Raw genomic sequence first — 17496 nt, forward strand, 5'->3', positions numbered from 1 at the left:
TTGGGAACATCCGCCAAAAATAAATGATTCAATTGTGTGCGATTGTTAATCTTTATTTTTACAACCAGTTTCTGTGCAGCATACATTATGCTTGGTCACATAAACCGAGTAAATGTGCCGTGGGATATTTGGTTTGGAAGACACTGTGCAGTGAGATATTTGGTTTGGAAGACACTGCAGTGGGATATTTGGTTTGGAGGACACTGTGCAGTGGGATATTTGGTTTGGAGGACACCGTGCAGTGGGATATTTGGTTTGGAGGACACTGCAGTGGGATATTTGGTTTGGAGGACACTGTGCAGTGAGATATTTGGTTTGGAGGACAGTGTGCAGTGGGATATTTGGTTTGGAGGACCCTGTGCAGTGAGATATTTGGTTTGGAGGACACTGTGCAGTGGGATATTTGGTTTGGAGGACAGTGTGCAGTGGGATATTTGGTTTGGAGGACACTGTGCAGTGAGATATTTGGTTTGGTGGACACTGTGCAGTGGGATATTTGGTTTGGAGGACAGTGTGCAGTGGGATATTTGGTTTGGAGGACACCGTGCAGTGGGATATTTGGTTTGGAGGACACTGGATAGAACACCGCACTTATAAAGGCGGAGAAGTTCCGGACCTTTCCGTCAGCTTTCCTCTGGGCGTTCTCTGTCCCGGCGCTTTGCCTGCCCTGACCGCACGCTCCTGCTCTGCCCTGCGATGGTAAAGTCTTCAGCCGCTCGGAGCTTGTCCTCCGGAGCGCTGACACACAAACGCACTTCCGCCCGGCACGCCTCTGAGTCCGCTGAAAAATTCATCAGGCCTGCCGCCGTCTACTGAGACGAAAAGAGGGAAAATAAAAGATGAAAATAAACAGATGAACAAACAAAACGGAGGAAGGAGAATTGGACGCACACACGTACAAGCCTTTGACACCCTGTCAGACCTCCCAGGCTCCCTACGTTTGTTGAGTTCTGGAAGGTTAATCAAAATTTGTTGAGGTACTTAGTATTCATTTCCTTGGCCTGGATAAACAGGGCTCTTATCGGACAGAGAGGGCAACACTGCTTATTAAAAGGCCATTAGATAAACCTGTATAGTTAGACATCGGCTGCACTAGCAATACCAGTCTCAGTCTCTATAGACTAGGAGGTACTAGCTACCTCTGGCTAAACGAGGAGTCTCTCAGTCTCTATAGACTAGGAGGCGCTAGCTACCTCTGGCTAAACGAGGATTCTCTCAGTCTCTATAGACTAGGAGGCGCTAGCTACCTCTGGCTAAACGAGGAGTCTCTCAGTCTCTATAGACTAGGAGGCGCTAGCTACCTCTAGCTAAACGGGGAGTCTCTCAGTCTCTATAGACTAGGAGGCGCCAGCTATCTCTGGCTAAACGAGGAGTCTCTTGGTCTCTATAGACTAGGAGGCGCTAGCTACCTCTGGCTGAACGAGGAGTCTCTCGGTCTCTATAGAATAGGTGGCGCTAGCTACCTCTAGCTAAACGGGGAGTCTCTCAGTCTCTATAGACTAGGAGGCGCTAGCTACCTCTAGCTAAACAAGGAGTCTCTCAGTCTCTATAGACTAGGAGGCGCTAGCTACCTCTGGCTAAACGAGGAGTCTCTCTGTCTCTATAGAATAGGTGGCGCTAGCTACCTCTGGCTAAACGAGGAGTCTCTCAGTCTCTATAGACTAGGAGGCGCTAGCTACCTCTGGCTAAACGAGGAGTCTCTCTGTCTCTATAGAATAGGTGGCGCTAGCTACCTCCGGCTAAATGATGAGCCTTCTAGTCCCTGTAGAATAGGAGGCGCTAGCTACCTCCGGCTAAATGATGAGTCTTTTAGTCCCTGTAGAATAGGAGGCGCTAGCTACCTCTAGCTAAACGAGGAGTCTCTCAGTCTCTATTGCAGCAGTTACAAAGATGGCTGCCACATGCAGTCATGGCTCCAGGGTCATTGCGCTCAGTGTTCAAATGTGAAATGGTTTTTAGCATACGTCAAAACAACGGCACGTCCACTGCAGTATTTGTAACCGATGCAGTGTGTTTAAGTTGACCGGTGGGGAGTTTTGATGGAAGGCGTGTTTGGCGCTCATAGCGTGTTTAGGTTATTTTTACCACGTGGATTCAGGCGACCCGCCGTGTCTCTCAACGCCGGCAGGTTGCAGCGCACAGTTCGGGAACCGCTGCTCGGCACGACGCAGTCCGTCTCCAGCCGCGGGGCTGGAAAGAATTATTTCTGCATTTGGGCGGCTATAAATAAATGTGCGGAATAAGAGGGCCATTGTGCTGTACCTGTGGAAACTGAAGGGGAAACAATGCGCGGAGTTCTGACTGATTCGCAGGCCTTTTCTTCGCTAACCTTGGCTATTTCACATTAGAGTTTGCCTAATTGCATCCTCATGTTTTTGCTGGAAGGTGTGCGTGTGTGTGTGTGTCTGTGCGTATGTGTGTGTTCGTGTGTGTGTGTTCGTGTGTGTGTGTGTCTGTGTGTGTCTGTATGTGGATGTGTATGTATGTGTGTGTGTGTGTGTGTGTGTGTGTGTGTGCGTGCATAGGTGCATGTGTGTGTGTGTGTGTGTTCATGTGTCTGTGTGTGTGTGTGTGTGTGTGTGTGTCTGTATGTGGATGTGTATGTGTGTGTGTGTGTGTGTGTGTATGTGCGTGCATAGGTGTGTGTGTGTGTATGGCTGTTGTAGACGTATGCTATTGTTCTGGCTTAGGACCGAGGTCTGGCTGTAGCCTGTGTGTGGCTGCTCTCTGCGCTGAGCGTGGAAGCAAGATGGCGGGTTAAAAGGGCCGTCGTGCGAGGTTCTCCCGGAGTCGCGATCGCACATCAATCCCATAAATCTCAGCACCGCAGCACGCCGCAGAGGATACTCTGTGAGCGCAGCGCGCGGTGGATATCCGTGTCTGAGCTCCACCAGCAGCTTTGGGTTTCTCACTTCCTCGTACTCCTCTCCAAGTCTCGCGTAAACCCTGCTGGGCACAAGTCTAGCGACAAGACATTACATTACATTACAGGCATTTAGCAGACGCTCTTATCCAGAGCGACTTACACAACTTTTTAAATAGCATTTTACATTGTATCCATTTATACAGCTGGATATATACTGAAGCAATGCAGGTTAAGTACCTTGCTCAAGGGTACAACGGCAGTGTCCTTACCCGGGAATCGAACCGGCGACCTTTCGGTTACAAGCCCAGTTCCTTACCCACTGTGCCACACTCCATCCTACTAAGACGGTAATCGTACCCGTCGAAAAAGACGGTGGTAATATCGGCCCCTGCCGGTTGAAGTCGTTCTGAGTGGCAGCAGTGAACATAAACTCCGACGATGCCCGAGCCTTCGGGGGCCCGGTCGGCAGCCTAGTGTTTGCGCTCCTCTTGGCCCGCCGCGCCCAAGGTCGACTCGCCCGCGCTGGCCTTGGCTCGGGTTGGCAGCGCCCTCCCGGCTGCGCCGTTCATTCCTCCCTGGTGCCGTGCCCGCCATGAAGAGCAGGTTATTTGGAATTTTTTCAAAATTCCAAGTCAGTGTTCTAGAACTCCACTGCTGTCAGTTTACCCAGTAGTGATTGTGACATCAGCATTACATTACATTACAATACAGGCATTTAGCAGACGCTCTTATCCAGAGCGACGTACAACAAGTGCATTAGTTCAAGGTGCAGAGGTGCAAAAGAAACATACTAGAGTTAAATAAAGATCGTAGTGCCAGAAGTGACCACATAGATCAGGACTCCAACCCTGTAGAGTAACCTGTTCAGCAAACAAACAATCCTGCCAAGTACAAAACTAGCACTGAAATCACATTTGCCTAATCAGAATCAGACAAAAACAATCCTGCCAAATAAAAACTAATGTGACCGTATTAGCCTAACTAGGTACATTGAGCTAAACTGTAGGCTGGGGAGGGGTGGGGAGAGGTGCAGCCTGAAGAGACGAGTCTTTAGTCTGCGTTTGAAGGTAGTCAGATTCTCGGAATCTCGTGTTCAGTTAGGAACATTCTAATTGCATGTTTGTGATCTGGCACCGTGAAGCGTTAAAGTGTCTCGCCCAAAGGCCGGAGAGCCAATCAGGCGAGTACGACTGACCACTGGGGCAGTGCAGTCTGTCAGGTCCGAGCCCAAGACAAGGTGCACTGCGCCAATGTGCTTTTAAACATGAGACCGCCCCCCCCCCCCTCCTTCGTCTGGATGGTCCCTGATCCTAAACACCAATTTAAGCTCCTGTCCCTCTGTCCCATCTGTTATTTTTACCCTCCTCCACAGGACACCAGCTGTGATCTCCCTTATTCTTACCACCCAGACGATTGTTATTATTTAAAAATATTTCCCACTCGAGCACTGTCACCCTAAAATTAAACCTTTTCCGTTCAGCTCCCAGTAGTACAGTAGTAACGCTGAGGACACTTCGCATAAGCAAGTAGCAGAATACTCATGTCATTCTCCTTCAAATAGATAATATAGTTTTTTAATTAATTCTTCATCTTTATCAGATGAGCGTAAGTTTGCGTAATGAACTGCGACTTGTCTGACGCGATGCCGTATCATTACAGCTGAGTTTACCTTCAGTCTCAGGGTTTGTTTCAAGGCGTGCTCCTCAGACCCTGTAGCGCCTCGAAAAAAATTTCCCGAACTAATCTAAATCCACCGAGGGCTTCATTTTTCTAGTCTTAAACTTAAAGCGCCCCCCCCAACCCGTACCTCCCGCTAGTATTTGAGTGGAACATCTTTGTCCTTTGTAGGAATAGTCCTGGATTTGGGGGATTTGAGAATTAAATACAGGAACGGCTTCTCAGTCCGTCACTGAGGGAGACTGAAAGAAAATGGGTATCCGGGACATTTGATTGCACGCGAAGGATTTGGCTAATTACATTACATTACATTACATTCATCTGGCAGACGCTTTTATCCAAAGCGACGTACAAAAGTGCATTTTCACGATCGTAGACAACTGCTGACCACGGGTTCAGTAAGGTACAATTACTTATTTTGTACAGCTATTTCTAGCCGAGAACAATGAACACTATCCTGGTCTAACATCTGCAAAGCCAAACTAGGCAGAAGAATAAGCTAGAGTATTAGTAATAAGCTAGAGTATTAGTACAGTAATTACACGGTTGGGAGCGCGCTCAGAAGGCCTCCCTGCGCGTCTGGCGATCGCATTTGAGCTGTTTTTACGCCTCGCTCGACAGCTCCGTGCGCCGTTTGAAAAAAAAAACGGGTTAGACGGTGTTGTGACAAAGCGGGAGAGGACGGATTGTTTCGTGAAGAGCGATGGAAAGGAGCGGCCATTGTTCAGGATGAAGGCTTTTTTCCTTTGATTGGCATCAGACGTGCGGCACGCCCGGTAAACTCGGAAGAATAAAGGGACGCGCGGAATTTTTGCACCGCGAACGGTTCACGAATCACGGAGGGTGGAAATCATTAACCGTTCACGTTTAACTTTTGTCGAGACGTGGCAGGTGCTATAAAATGAAGGCTTTTCGTGTTTTTAAGCCACCGAAACCCTGTTCACATTTCCTTTAAAAGTCAAGAAATACATGCGCTCATAGCTGTTCGCGTTGCAGTTTAGACACAGGTCAACACAGTGAGCATTTCAGGTCTTAGTACTCGTAACTGTGACCTCGATAGATGGGAGCTGTACGCTCTCCTGTACCGCTCTCCTGTACGCTCTCCTGTACTGCTCCCCTGTACGCTCTCCTGTACCACTCTCCTGTACCGCTCTCCTGTATCTTCTCCTGTACCGCTCTCCTGTACGCTCTCCTGTACACTCTCCTGTACGCTCTCCTGTACCGCTCTCCTGTACCGCTCTCCTGTACCGCTCCCCTGTACGCTCTCCTGTACCACTCTCCTGTACCGCTCCCCTGTACGCTCTCCTGTACCACTCTCCTGTAGCGCTCTCCTGTACCGCTCTCCTATACAGTCTCCTGTACGCTCTCCTGTACACTCTCCTGTACACTCTCCTGTACGCTCTCCTGTACGCTCTCCTGTACGCTCTCCTGTACCGCTCACTGCTCTCCTGTACTGCTCTCCTGTGCTGCTCTCTGCTCTCCTGTACTGCTCACCTGTATTGCTCTCCTGTACCGCTACCCTGCAGCACTCTCTGCTCTCCTGTAGCTCAATGTGGCTAGCAGGCTCTGCTCTACAGAGGTAGTGTCACGCGTGCTGTCCTGAGTCACGGCACACGCTAATGACACTAATGCTAACGGAGCATTATTAGCATTAATGCTAATGCTAATGCGTAGCCATGTCCTGGGTTAAGGGTTAATCCCTGGCAGGGTGGTTTCTCTGGCCCTCCTTTCTGTCACATTTTCACGGTGCAGTATTTTCAGAGTGAAAAATGTTTACTTTTACTTTTATTTTTAAATCTTTGCTCTCTTTCCTGTCGCAGAGATGCTGGACTCGAACAATCTGGTCACCTTTAACGGCCTGGCGAACAGCTCCAGCTATCACACCTTCCTGCTGGACGAGGAGAAGGGCAGGCTCCTGGTGGGAGCCCAGGACCACATCTTCTCCTTCAACCTGGTCAACATCAACAAGGACAACATGCAGGTAGGCCGGCCTTTGATAAACAGGTCTGTCTCAATGGTGTTCGCCTGGATAAATAGTGGAGGCATTTTAATGAGAGCAGCAATTCAGTGTTCTGCATCTTACACTGAACCTGCACAGTGTCAACATGCACAGCACAGTGCGAACTGTGATCTAACTGGAACCCTGGTTGTTTTCTAGACTGTTTAATCATGCTTTAACACGTACACTGAAATGCACTGTTTGAAGAACAGCGGTTCCCGACGCTGTTCCTGGAGATCTACCGTCCTGCAGGTTTTCACTCCAACTCTGACCGAGCACGGCTCATTCAACAGCTAGAGATCTCACTGAGCTGCTAATTAGTAGAATCACTTCTGGCACTACGATCTTTACTTCACTCTAGTGTGTTTTTTCTGCACCTCTGCACCTTGAACTGATGCACTTGTTGTACGTTGCACTGGATAAGAGCGTCTGCTAAATGCCTGTAATGTAATGTAATGAATCAGGTGTGTCAAATTAGGGTTGAAATGAAAACCTACACGATGGTAGATCTCCAGGAGCAGGGTTGGGGACAGCTGGCCAAAACTGCTTTAAGGAGGGGGGGAGTGTCCTGAGGTTGAACATTTAAAAACAAACCCTTTAGCCGGTTGGTTTAAGGGGCGTCCTTCCGCTCGTTCGGCGGGCATCGCGGACAGGCTCGGCCGAATCGGGGACAGGAAGAGAATCCGCGCGTGTGAGAAAAAAAACACGCCATGTGGCGTGTGAACGTACCGAAGAAGAGGCGCGAGGCGGAAAGAGAGAGAGAGAGAGAGAGAGAGAGGGAGGGAGGGAAAGCGGGCCCAGCCGGTTTACTGACGCACAGCCCGGGTTCTGAGGTCGGGTCGCCGGTTCCCCAAATTCAGCCATTTGTCCCGAAATCCCCGAGGTGCGCGAGAGACTATCAGAATGAAAGGCCGGAGGGGCGGGACCCCTGCGACTCGACAAGCCGTCCGTCTCGGGAAGGATAATGCGGATCGCCACGGAAACGAGGCGGGAAGACAGGAAGCGGTCTCCCGCGGCCGGTATCCGCGCCGCCGAGCGGCTAGGCCTGGTCGCCCCGGGAACCGCGTTTCCACGGCAATGCAGCCAATGAATAGTTAAAGGTGGAGCAGACTCAGGACCCTCACAGCTGGAACAGATAGACAGATAGTGATACTGTGCGTGTCACGCACTGGCTATATATACCTGTCGGAGCAAGAATGGGAAAACTGGAACAATGCGAGCACAAATGACTGAGTTACCCCCCTACTAAGCAGACGCACACACTCACACACACACACACACACACGCACGCACGCACGCACGCACACACACATGCACGTGCACACACAGACACAAACGCACACACACACATTTTTACGCACACACGCGCGCACACATGCACACACAGACATACACACACACACTCACACGCATGCACACACACGCACTCACACGCACAAAGGCACACACACGCACACAACCACACACACAAACTCACACACACGCATGCACGCACACACACACACACATACTCACACACATACACGCGCACACACACACATACACACACACACACATGCACGCACGCACACACACATGCACGTGCACACACACTTACGCACACACACATACACACACACACACACAAACACACACTCATACACACGCACACACACACTTGCACGCACACACACATACACACACACACACACAAACACACACACATACACACATGCACACACACACGTGCACGCACACACACACACACACAAACGCTCACATACACGCACACATGCACACACACACGCATGCATGCACGCACACACACACACACACATACACAGACACACACACACATACACACTCTCTGACTGGTAGTTCAGTAGTGTGCACCATTCTTCTCTGATGCTTACTTTGGGCGTACACCCTGTTTGCAAAGGAAAAAGAAAACGGTTCATAATGTATTATCCTGCAACAGATTGTGATTGGGAAAGATACGCATTGTCTCATTTTTAACTGGATGAGCCTTATCACTGAAACGAAGTAAATATGGTGTTTTTTGTGCACGAGAAATGGGAAAAAAAATCATCTTGTGATCCAAAGTGCCACACTTTTGCAGGACATTTTAACACCTTTAATATTTAATGGAATGCATTGTTACCGTTAGGTGTTATCTGTGATTTATCGCCGCTTTGCCCCGGGAATTAAATTCTCGACGAGGACTGTTGAAGTTGTTTTTTTGCTTTTTGGATTGGTGCAGATCGCGTGGCCTCCTGCTCCCGCGAAGAGAGACGAGTGCAAGTGGGCTGGGAAGGACATCTTGGTAAGTCGACGAATGGATGAATTTGTGGACTCGTGAACGAGTGAACTAACTGATGGTGTTTTTCGACATATGTCCTTCAATTCCCGCGATCATAGGCATGGAACAAGGGTTCAATAAATATAGAATTAAAAAATATGAAGTTTATTTATTATATATATATATATATATAATTACCCAACCCCCTTCCCCAGCCCTGCAACACTGACAGCCACTCACAGTTCTCACCAGTACTATTAATTTAGTTAAAATGCCCTTCAATTCCCGCGTTCATAGGCATGGAACAAGGTTTCAATGAATATAGAATAAAAAAATATGAAGTTTATTTATAATATATATATATATAATTGCCCCACCCCCTTCCCCAACCCTGCAACACTGACACCCACTTACAGTTCTCACCAGTACTATTAATTTAGTTAAAACCCTATTATGTATGTAATGTAATGTAATGCTCATCTGTATTGGTATATGAAAATTGCTTCACTCTCAGAGCATGGCCCTCAGCGCCGAGTCGATCTCAAACGCTTAGCACGTTTAGCACGTTTAGCACGTTTAGCGGCCCGCTTCGCGCGGCACCGGCGTCCGTACACCCCTCCCCTCCCCTCCCCGGGGGGGAACGCTGGCCCGTTTGAACTCTTTTTCGGTTTCCATCCGATCTCGCTCGACGCGGGTCACGCGAAGACGTTTCGCCTCTTCCGTTTCTCCCCCGGGGAAAAATCGGACGGGCGGGTTCCGCGTTTTGTTTTTAAAAAAGTCGCTTCTCGGCGCTTTAATTACGACGGTCGCCTGCGCAAACGTCGCGCGCTAACGCCGCGCGCTAACGCCGCGCGCTAACGCTGCGCGAGTTCCTGGCCCCGACTCCTTAAACGAGGAGCAGGCTTCGGCGCGCGGGGCCCAGGCGTGCCCGATGCGCCCGTGGCCCCGTCAGAGCTGCGGCCGGAGGGCCGTTCGGGGCCCCCCCCCGGGGCCTGTCTCTCAGACGCTCGTAAAAAATAAAAAAAAACGCCCCCGCGATTTCTGGAGCAGCACAGTTTAAACGTCGATCCTAGCCGGGCCGAGGCCCAGCGCGGTCCGGCTCTTCCTGTGGTACTCGGGAGTTAGCGGGAGAGGCTAGCGCCCGCCGGGTTCCCGCGCGGGTCATGGGAGGAGCCCATCAAAACGGCTATTTACGGAAATAGGAACGGAGTGCAGCACAGTGGGTAAGGAACTGGGCTCGTAACCGAAAGGTCGCAGGTTCGATTCCCGGGTAAGGACACTGCCGTTGTACCCTTGAGCCAAGGTACTTAACCTGCATTGCTTCAGTATATATCCAGCTGTATAAATGGATACAATGTAAAATGCTATGTAGAAAAGTTGTGTAAGTCGCTCTGGATAAGAGCGTCTGCTAAATGCCTGTAATGTAATGTAATGTAATGTAATGGCGCTACGCGCGCTGGATGCACTCCGAGCGGCGGCGAGGCCCAGCGTTAGCCTTTCGTCACGCCTCGTCCCAGCCGTTCATCGGCGCCGAACGAGCCCTCGGTTTCAGAAGAACGCCTCTTTCGCCAGGGCGGTCGTCCAGAACGTTCCAGAAATATGCGCGGCGAACACAGTAGCATTAAACGCTCCACGTCCGTACCGACGTCTGCTTAACAGTTAAAAGTCCTGACTTGGCTGAACATTTCAGCATGTGCATTTAAGATTACATTACAGGCATTTAGCAGACGCTCTTATCCAGAGCGACTTACACAACTTTTTACTAAGCACTTTACATTGTATCCATTTATACAGCTGGATATATACTGAAGCAATGCAGGTTAAGTACCTTGCTCAAGGGTACAACGGCAGTGTCCTTACCCGGGATTCGAACCTACAACCTTTCGGTTACAAGCGCAGTTCCTTACCCACTGTGCCACACTCCGTCCTCCAGATCATGCGGATGTTACATAAATTAGTATATATCTATCTTAAATTGGTTATGTGGAAGGTGAGTAGGAAGCAAAATATATAATAATGATAGTATATGACCGTGCTTATATTTACACCTTTTGCAAAAGGAGCTACTCGCATTAACTGAGGTGGAGAGGCGAGGGACCCGGCCAGTTACGCAAGGCGATGATTGTGTAACCAGACAAACAGAAGCAGATTTTGGAATGCTGAACACAGGAGGACTTTTTTTAACTCTTGGAAGAGTAGGTTTTTTGGAATGTTTTTTCCAAAATCTTTAGTCAGTGTTCTAATACTCCATTGCTTTTGATTACCAGTAGTGATCGTTACACCAGCATTAGAATGTTCAGTTAAGAACATTCTGATCACATATTTGTGATCTCATACCACAAAGGGCAGTTAATTGCCAGGGTAAATCAGAACATTTTCTGCATCGCTGCATTGGGGTGGTTTTATTGTTTTTTTTTTTTTTACTTGGACTCAAATGCACACTGCCCCCTACTGGTCGTCTCATCATCGAGCGCTGACTCTGCCAAGCCGAGGGTCAGCCGCCAAGCGGGAGCCAGTCATTGGATTGGCTGCTCTCAGCGATGGAGCCCATAACATCTTGGAGCTTTTTTTGTTTTATTTCTGAGGTCGTCCGAATGTCAGGAATGGGTCTGCGCACACACCTTCATTTGGAGCGCTGCTTCAAACATGCTTCACAGCTGATCTGTTATGCGCACATGCACACCATCTGTTTAGGTAGATATAATCACTAGATTGCTTAAACAAATATTATTTTCTTTTGTTTATGGCAAGCCTGATATGAGCCTGTTCACTCTGTTTACAGCAAGGGGCCATATTTATATTTGTGTATTTTTAGTACAGTGTAATACGTTCTGCACGTTTGTGGTTTAAAAAGAAAAAATCCGAAGATTAATAAAGTGTTTTGGTTAGACCGCGAAAGTTCTGCTGGCGCTAGTTTTCATTGGCCAAAACTCCGAAGCCGGTTGCACGGCAACGGCGAAGTGTCTCTCTCGGCGCGAGGATGAAGGAAGCGCGGCGAAACGGATCACGGCATTAATCGCGCGGAAGCGCGGTTTTGCCGGTCTGGGAGCTCAGGAGAGCGGCCCCCGGGGGGGGGGAGGCAGGCCCGAGGGGGGTGGAAGAGGCCCTTCGGCGCGCGCTCCTGCGGCTCCTCCTCCCCTTCGACGGCGCCTCCTCGTCTGGGCAGCAAGGTGCGGAAGACAACCGGCAACAGGCTAAGACGTGGCGCGGCAGAGCGTGAACGCTATCAGGTTTCGGGCCCTTTGATATGGGGCGACATAGCTCAGGAGGTAAGACCGATTGTCTGGCAGTCGGAGGGTTGCCGGTTCAAACCCCGCCCTGGGCGTGTCGAAGTGTCCCTGAGCAAGACACCTAACCCCTAACCTCTAACTGCTCTGGCGAATGAGAGGCATCAATTGTAGAGCGCTTCGGATAAAAGCGCTATATAAATGCAGTCCATTTACCATATTAAAATGGACGTAATGAGGATCTGTCATGTCGTGATGGAAAAGGGCCAAATCTCTGAGGCACCAGTGGGGAGAGAGAGAGAGAGAGAGAGAGAGAGAGAGAGAGAGGAAACAGTAGGAACAGAAGCCCACGACATTGCCTTCAACGACTAAGAGGCTTTTCAGACAGTTACGGCAGCTCAAAGGGAATTCCTCAGATATTTTTGTTGCTACGTGCTCGCAGAAAATAAATTGCTTCACGTTCTTTCTGGTTTATCTGGATTTCTGGAGTTATCTGCGATTTGGGATAAAGAAAGAGAATCCGCGATAAAAATTCTAGACGCATGCGATGTGACAGAGTTGACTTTGACACAAATCTGGCCCTTCTACCGGATCCAAATCCGAAATAAGTTGAATTTGTTGACAGTGACAATCAATGTGGCCCTGTGACTAAAAAAAAAAAAAAAAAAAAAGAATTTCTAATTATTTCCCGGCTTATCTGGGCCCAGATGACCCCCCCGCCGCCCCCCCCCCCCCCGGTCTGTGGTGCCTTTACTGCACTGGGGACAGGAGATGCAGTGCATGACGTCATAGCCCTGGCCCCGTTCTCATGCCTGTTTGCACAGATGGGCTCCGTTTATTTTCACACTAAAGCCGGAACGGTCTGGGTGGCACTTTTCTACTCAACGGGTGGTGGTGGGGGGGGGGGGGGGTGGACCTTTGTGCACTGATCGGCCAATCGCCGCGCAGGGGCGGGACCTTTGTGCACGGATCGGCCCATCGCCACGCAGGGGCGGGACCGATTGCAGCCGATTGTCGGGCTGACGCCCAGTCCCAGTCCAGCCGGCCCGAAGTGACACTGCCAGCGCTGCCAGCCCTCTGTGCGCCAGTGAAAAGCTTGGATTTCATTGGTGACATTCGGTCCAAGGCGTCCAATGATATTCCTCCCTCAACAAGTTAGCGCCCTCAGAGCTGTTCGCCTCTTTAAAGAATTAAATCCATCCATCCGTTATCTATACCCGCTTATTCTGAGCAGGGTGCTGGAGCCTATCCCAGCGTGCATTGGGCGAGAGGCAGGAATACACCGTGGACAGGTTGCCAACCCATGGCAGGGCACGCACACCATTCACTCACACACTCATACCTATGGGCAATTTTAGAGTCTCCGATTAGCCTACCTGCGTGTCTTTGGACCGTGGGAGGAAGCCGGAGTACCCGGAGTAAACCCACGCGGACACGGGGAGAACATGCAAACTCCACACAGCAAGTCCCCAAGCCGAGATTTGAACCCGCAACCTCCTTGCTATGAGGTGACAGTGCTACCCGATGCGCCACCAGAGCGAAATGAATATTTCTCACGCGTTCGTGATCGTTTTAAACGATCCGATGGAACCTCATGCCTCTCCTTCGTCTGTCAGCGGCCCGCTTTATTGCTAAAAAAAAAAGGCCCCGATTTTTTTTATTTTTTAGCCGGTTATTGTGGAGCACTTCGACGACCCTTCGCTTCAAAGGACGGAAGCAGGTGGCAACAATTTAGCCGAGCGCGTCCGCGCTGAGCGGGGCGCTCCTGGGATTCCTTTCGACTCGGACTTCTGGGAAAAGGGAGCTCGAGGAGTGCGGCGGGCTGATCGTCATTCACGCGCTACGTCTCCTCGTTCTTCTCTGCAGAAAGAGTGCTCCAATTTCATCAAAGTGCTGCAGCCGTTTAATCAGACGCACCTGTACGCCTGCGGAACGGGAGCCTTCCACCCCATCTGCGCCTACCTGGAGGTGGGGAAGCGGCCGGAGGTAAGGCACGGATCAGCCGCCACCATGTAATAGTAATAGTAATAATAATAATAATAATAATAATAATAATAAACTTTATTTATATATCACATTTCGAATCATAAAATTCAGCTCAAAGTGCTTTACGAGAGAAACAATAGGAATCAGTAGCACAGGTGTTAGGATAAGATACAAAATAGAAATAAAATAAATTGGGCGCTTCGGGGGGGGACGTCGCGGGAGGTGGGGAAAATCCGAAAGGGATAACCGGAAGAGAAAGGACTACAGGAAGTTTTATTTGAGCATTCATTAACGTGTCAGTGGTGAGAAATCAGATCAAATGCAGACTCTGCAGCTGTGTTGTGTGCACACGAGTTCCTTTGAGTTATTTAGTGCGTTATAAGCAATCGTTAGCCTTAGCTCCTACGTAAATCGATAAATATTCACTTTGAGCGCTTCGAAGGTGGCTGCTTTCTGTTTATTCATTTGTGTGAGGAGCGCATTATTACATCTCTGCTCAACAGCAAACAGTTAGGGCTGAAGTTTCTACCCAACTGAAATTTATCTTTGTCTTTAGATTGTGTTCTTTAATTTAAGCTGTTTCATTATGCATTATAAGGTCCTGATCCACAACCGCTTCATCGAGGCTTCCGCTTCTCATTAAATAGTAGTCGTTATTAATTATGTTTACTATAGCGCTGACTTACGGAGAATTGCTCATTATCTTCTAAATGCACGGGGCAGTATAGGTTACTCCTGTGTAAAGACAGACCCTATCGCGACGCGAGATGAGAAGGTAGGTGAAGCAATAAGGTCGGCCCCCCTAAACTGCTTGTTCAGGAAATTATGGCGTTTGGCAACCATTTTAAAATGTCAGCGCTTAATGTAATTTATTTCCGTGTAGTTCCTATGAAACGTGTCCAAGATACATATTGGCTTTCGCCTGGAGATATTCTAAGACTGATGCTTAAGTGTGCGGCATCATTAAATATGTATAGGATTCCCCTGTTGTATTTGCATTACTATGGAGTTCCTTCTGTTTGTTAAACGAAGCGTGCCCTCATATATTATGCAGTCTAAAGGTGGAATATTTCAACAGGCAATGCATCGCTTGAGCTCGGTCACATTCTAGTTTAATGAGAGGCGCGGGTAATATGCCGTGTGCTGTACCGTCTTGCTCTCGTGTAAAGGCATTGCGTGTTCTTCAAGAGATCCGCATATTTGTATTAATTTGACTCACTTTGATGTGTTAAATCGTGCCCCTAGTGCTTGCGTGTGTGTGTATTCACGCGTATGTGCAAAAGTTCAGTAACATTGAAGAATGTGCGGTTTTGAGTTTCCCCAAGTTGAATTATCTTTTAATTACGGCATCACAGAGAAAGTCTACAGAGCTATTCCGCACTGCTAACGAAGGGCTGATAAGGGGTTGGAAGGAGAATGCTTTTTTTTGGAGAGCACGCTCTACCAGAGCGCTGTTAAATATTATGGATTGCTCTTCCCTGGTCGCCCGAGACGACTGTCTGTGGAATGCTGATTGCCCTTTAAACGCTTCCATCCAGCAAATGAAGTAGAAAATTGAAAAATCTGGATTGTTTCAGGGGACATTTAATCCATCATTCCGGAAACGGAATTTCTGTTCCCTTCTACAAAATGCCAAAGATTCATGCGGATGAATTACTGTGCGTGTATTTCAACTCCATTAGACCTATCATCCAGAAACAATTACAGTAGGGGAAATTTCTCATTGTGCCTAGTGATATTTAATGATGTTATTCCCTGATTATGATTTCCACAGTATATTCAGTGCAATTATTTTTGGACATTTTCTCACAAATACTCTGTTTTACTTACTCTGAACTAGGACAACATCTTCCGGCTGGAGGCTTCGCACTTTGAGAACGGGCGGGGAAAGAGCCCGTACGATCCAAAGATGCTGTCGGCCTCTCTCCTGATTGGTGAGTTTCGCCGTGTGCCGGTCACGTGACTAAAACGGAGAACTCTGATAGGACAGAGGCCTGAAAACCACGTGAGATTCATCCATCCCCCTCTGTCTCGGACTGAACCTAGGCAAGACTCCTGCATGTGAAGAGGGCGGTGCTCCTCCTTTAGTTTGCTGTGATTTTATGCGCGGGTGAAATTCAGCCAAGCAGAATTATCTGTACCTCTGTGAATAAACGTAGAGTGGGGCATGGGATTCACAGTGCCATACAGCCCCGTGTTTGAGAAGACGCGGTACAATATCTTCCAGCACAGTGCACACGGTGGAACCCGGTGGCCTAGATGTTTTGACATCACCACCGCTAGCAGTTCCCTTCCTATGAGAAGGTAGCTCTATGGGTCCTGTGCATTTTACACACAGAACTCTGTCCTCAGACTCCTAATAGATTCAGTTGTTTTGTGTTATGAGCTTTATAAACGTTTTATAAAATGCGCTGTACCGTATGTAATGACACGCTAGAGTCATATTCATATCTCGCCCGGAATGCAGAGTCAAGTTGACTACTGGTGTGAGTGCTGCTGGCTGAGACTCGGCAGCTAGCATGCTACTACTTGAAATATCTAACGGATTTAATCTAACAGTTGCTCTTTTGTTGAGGGGAGCAATGCGGAATGTCAGAATGGACCCTCGCATGTTACGATATAAAAGCATGTGATGCAGCCTTTATATCGACGTCAACAAGTGTCATACGGACAGTTCAACCCGAGAAGTATTAAATTTATGTGAACAAGCATTCATTACCTGCTTTTTTCAGGCAAACGCAGCTTGGAGCCGCCTTTGGCCGGCGACTTCACCGTCGAGATTTGTCGGCACGTCGACGCGCTGACCCGTCGCCGCGCGAGCGCTCGAACCCGACAGATTCCCCCCCGATTAGATAACTCTCCCCCCCCCCCCCGGCCTCCCGAAGGCGTCGGCAGGTAGCCAGCGCTGACGAGGGCCTTCTGGAAAGTTCTCTGCGTCAGCTCCTGCGCGCCCGGCTCCTCCGTCCGCCGCGTCGAGGAGAGCGGTTAAACGCCGAGCCTCAACGGGCCCGTCGGCTCGTAGCGCCGAGAAAGAGACGGCGGCCATCTTCTTATCTGACGAGGTCTCTGCGATGACATCACACGCGCCATACAGTAGGCTGTATGCAAATATGCGTAAGGATGTGATTTATTGGGTCAGTCTTTGAAAAAAAAAAATGTGTGCAAGATGCCGTGGATGGGAGATGCTTTCCATACTGTACATCATGTGACTTGGGTTCTCTTAAAAAAAAGTTCTTGCCCATTTGTATGCAGACACAGCAAACGTAGTGAACAGAAATACTTGATGCCTCTGTGCATTAGTGTGATTGCCTTCTTATGGCACGAGTGCACTACCAGCGCATAGACGTACACCCTTCATGCCCATAAACGGTACGTGGCCAATACTGGTTGACGGGAATGTCATGGACTGCAGAGAGTGATGAGGCTGTGTGATTAGCCTTGAGTGTCTGAATTACACACGGAG

At 49.0% G+C, this 17496-nt stretch overlaps 1 protein-coding gene across 1 annotated transcript in view; it reads left to right on the forward strand.

Annotated features, from left to right (window-relative positions):
- LOC135245645 (semaphorin-3A-like) overlaps window positions 1-17496 on the forward strand; it is a 50058-nt gene that overhangs the window by 12370 nt on the left and 20192 nt on the right. The window contains exons 2-5 of the mRNA XM_064318818.1: window positions 6364-6524; window positions 8782-8844; window positions 13914-14033; window positions 15874-15967. Coding sequence (XP_064174888.1) covers window positions 6364-6524; window positions 8782-8844; window positions 13914-14033; window positions 15874-15967 — 438 coding nt within the window. The remainder of the gene's footprint in view (window positions 1-6363; window positions 6525-8781; window positions 8845-13913; window positions 14034-15873; window positions 15968-17496) is intronic.

This window comes from Anguilla rostrata, chromosome 19, assembly GCF_018555375.3.
Source record: "Anguilla rostrata isolate EN2019 chromosome 19, ASM1855537v3, whole genome shotgun sequence".
NCBI classification, from domain to species: domain Eukaryota; kingdom Metazoa; phylum Chordata; class Actinopteri; order Anguilliformes; family Anguillidae; genus Anguilla; species Anguilla rostrata.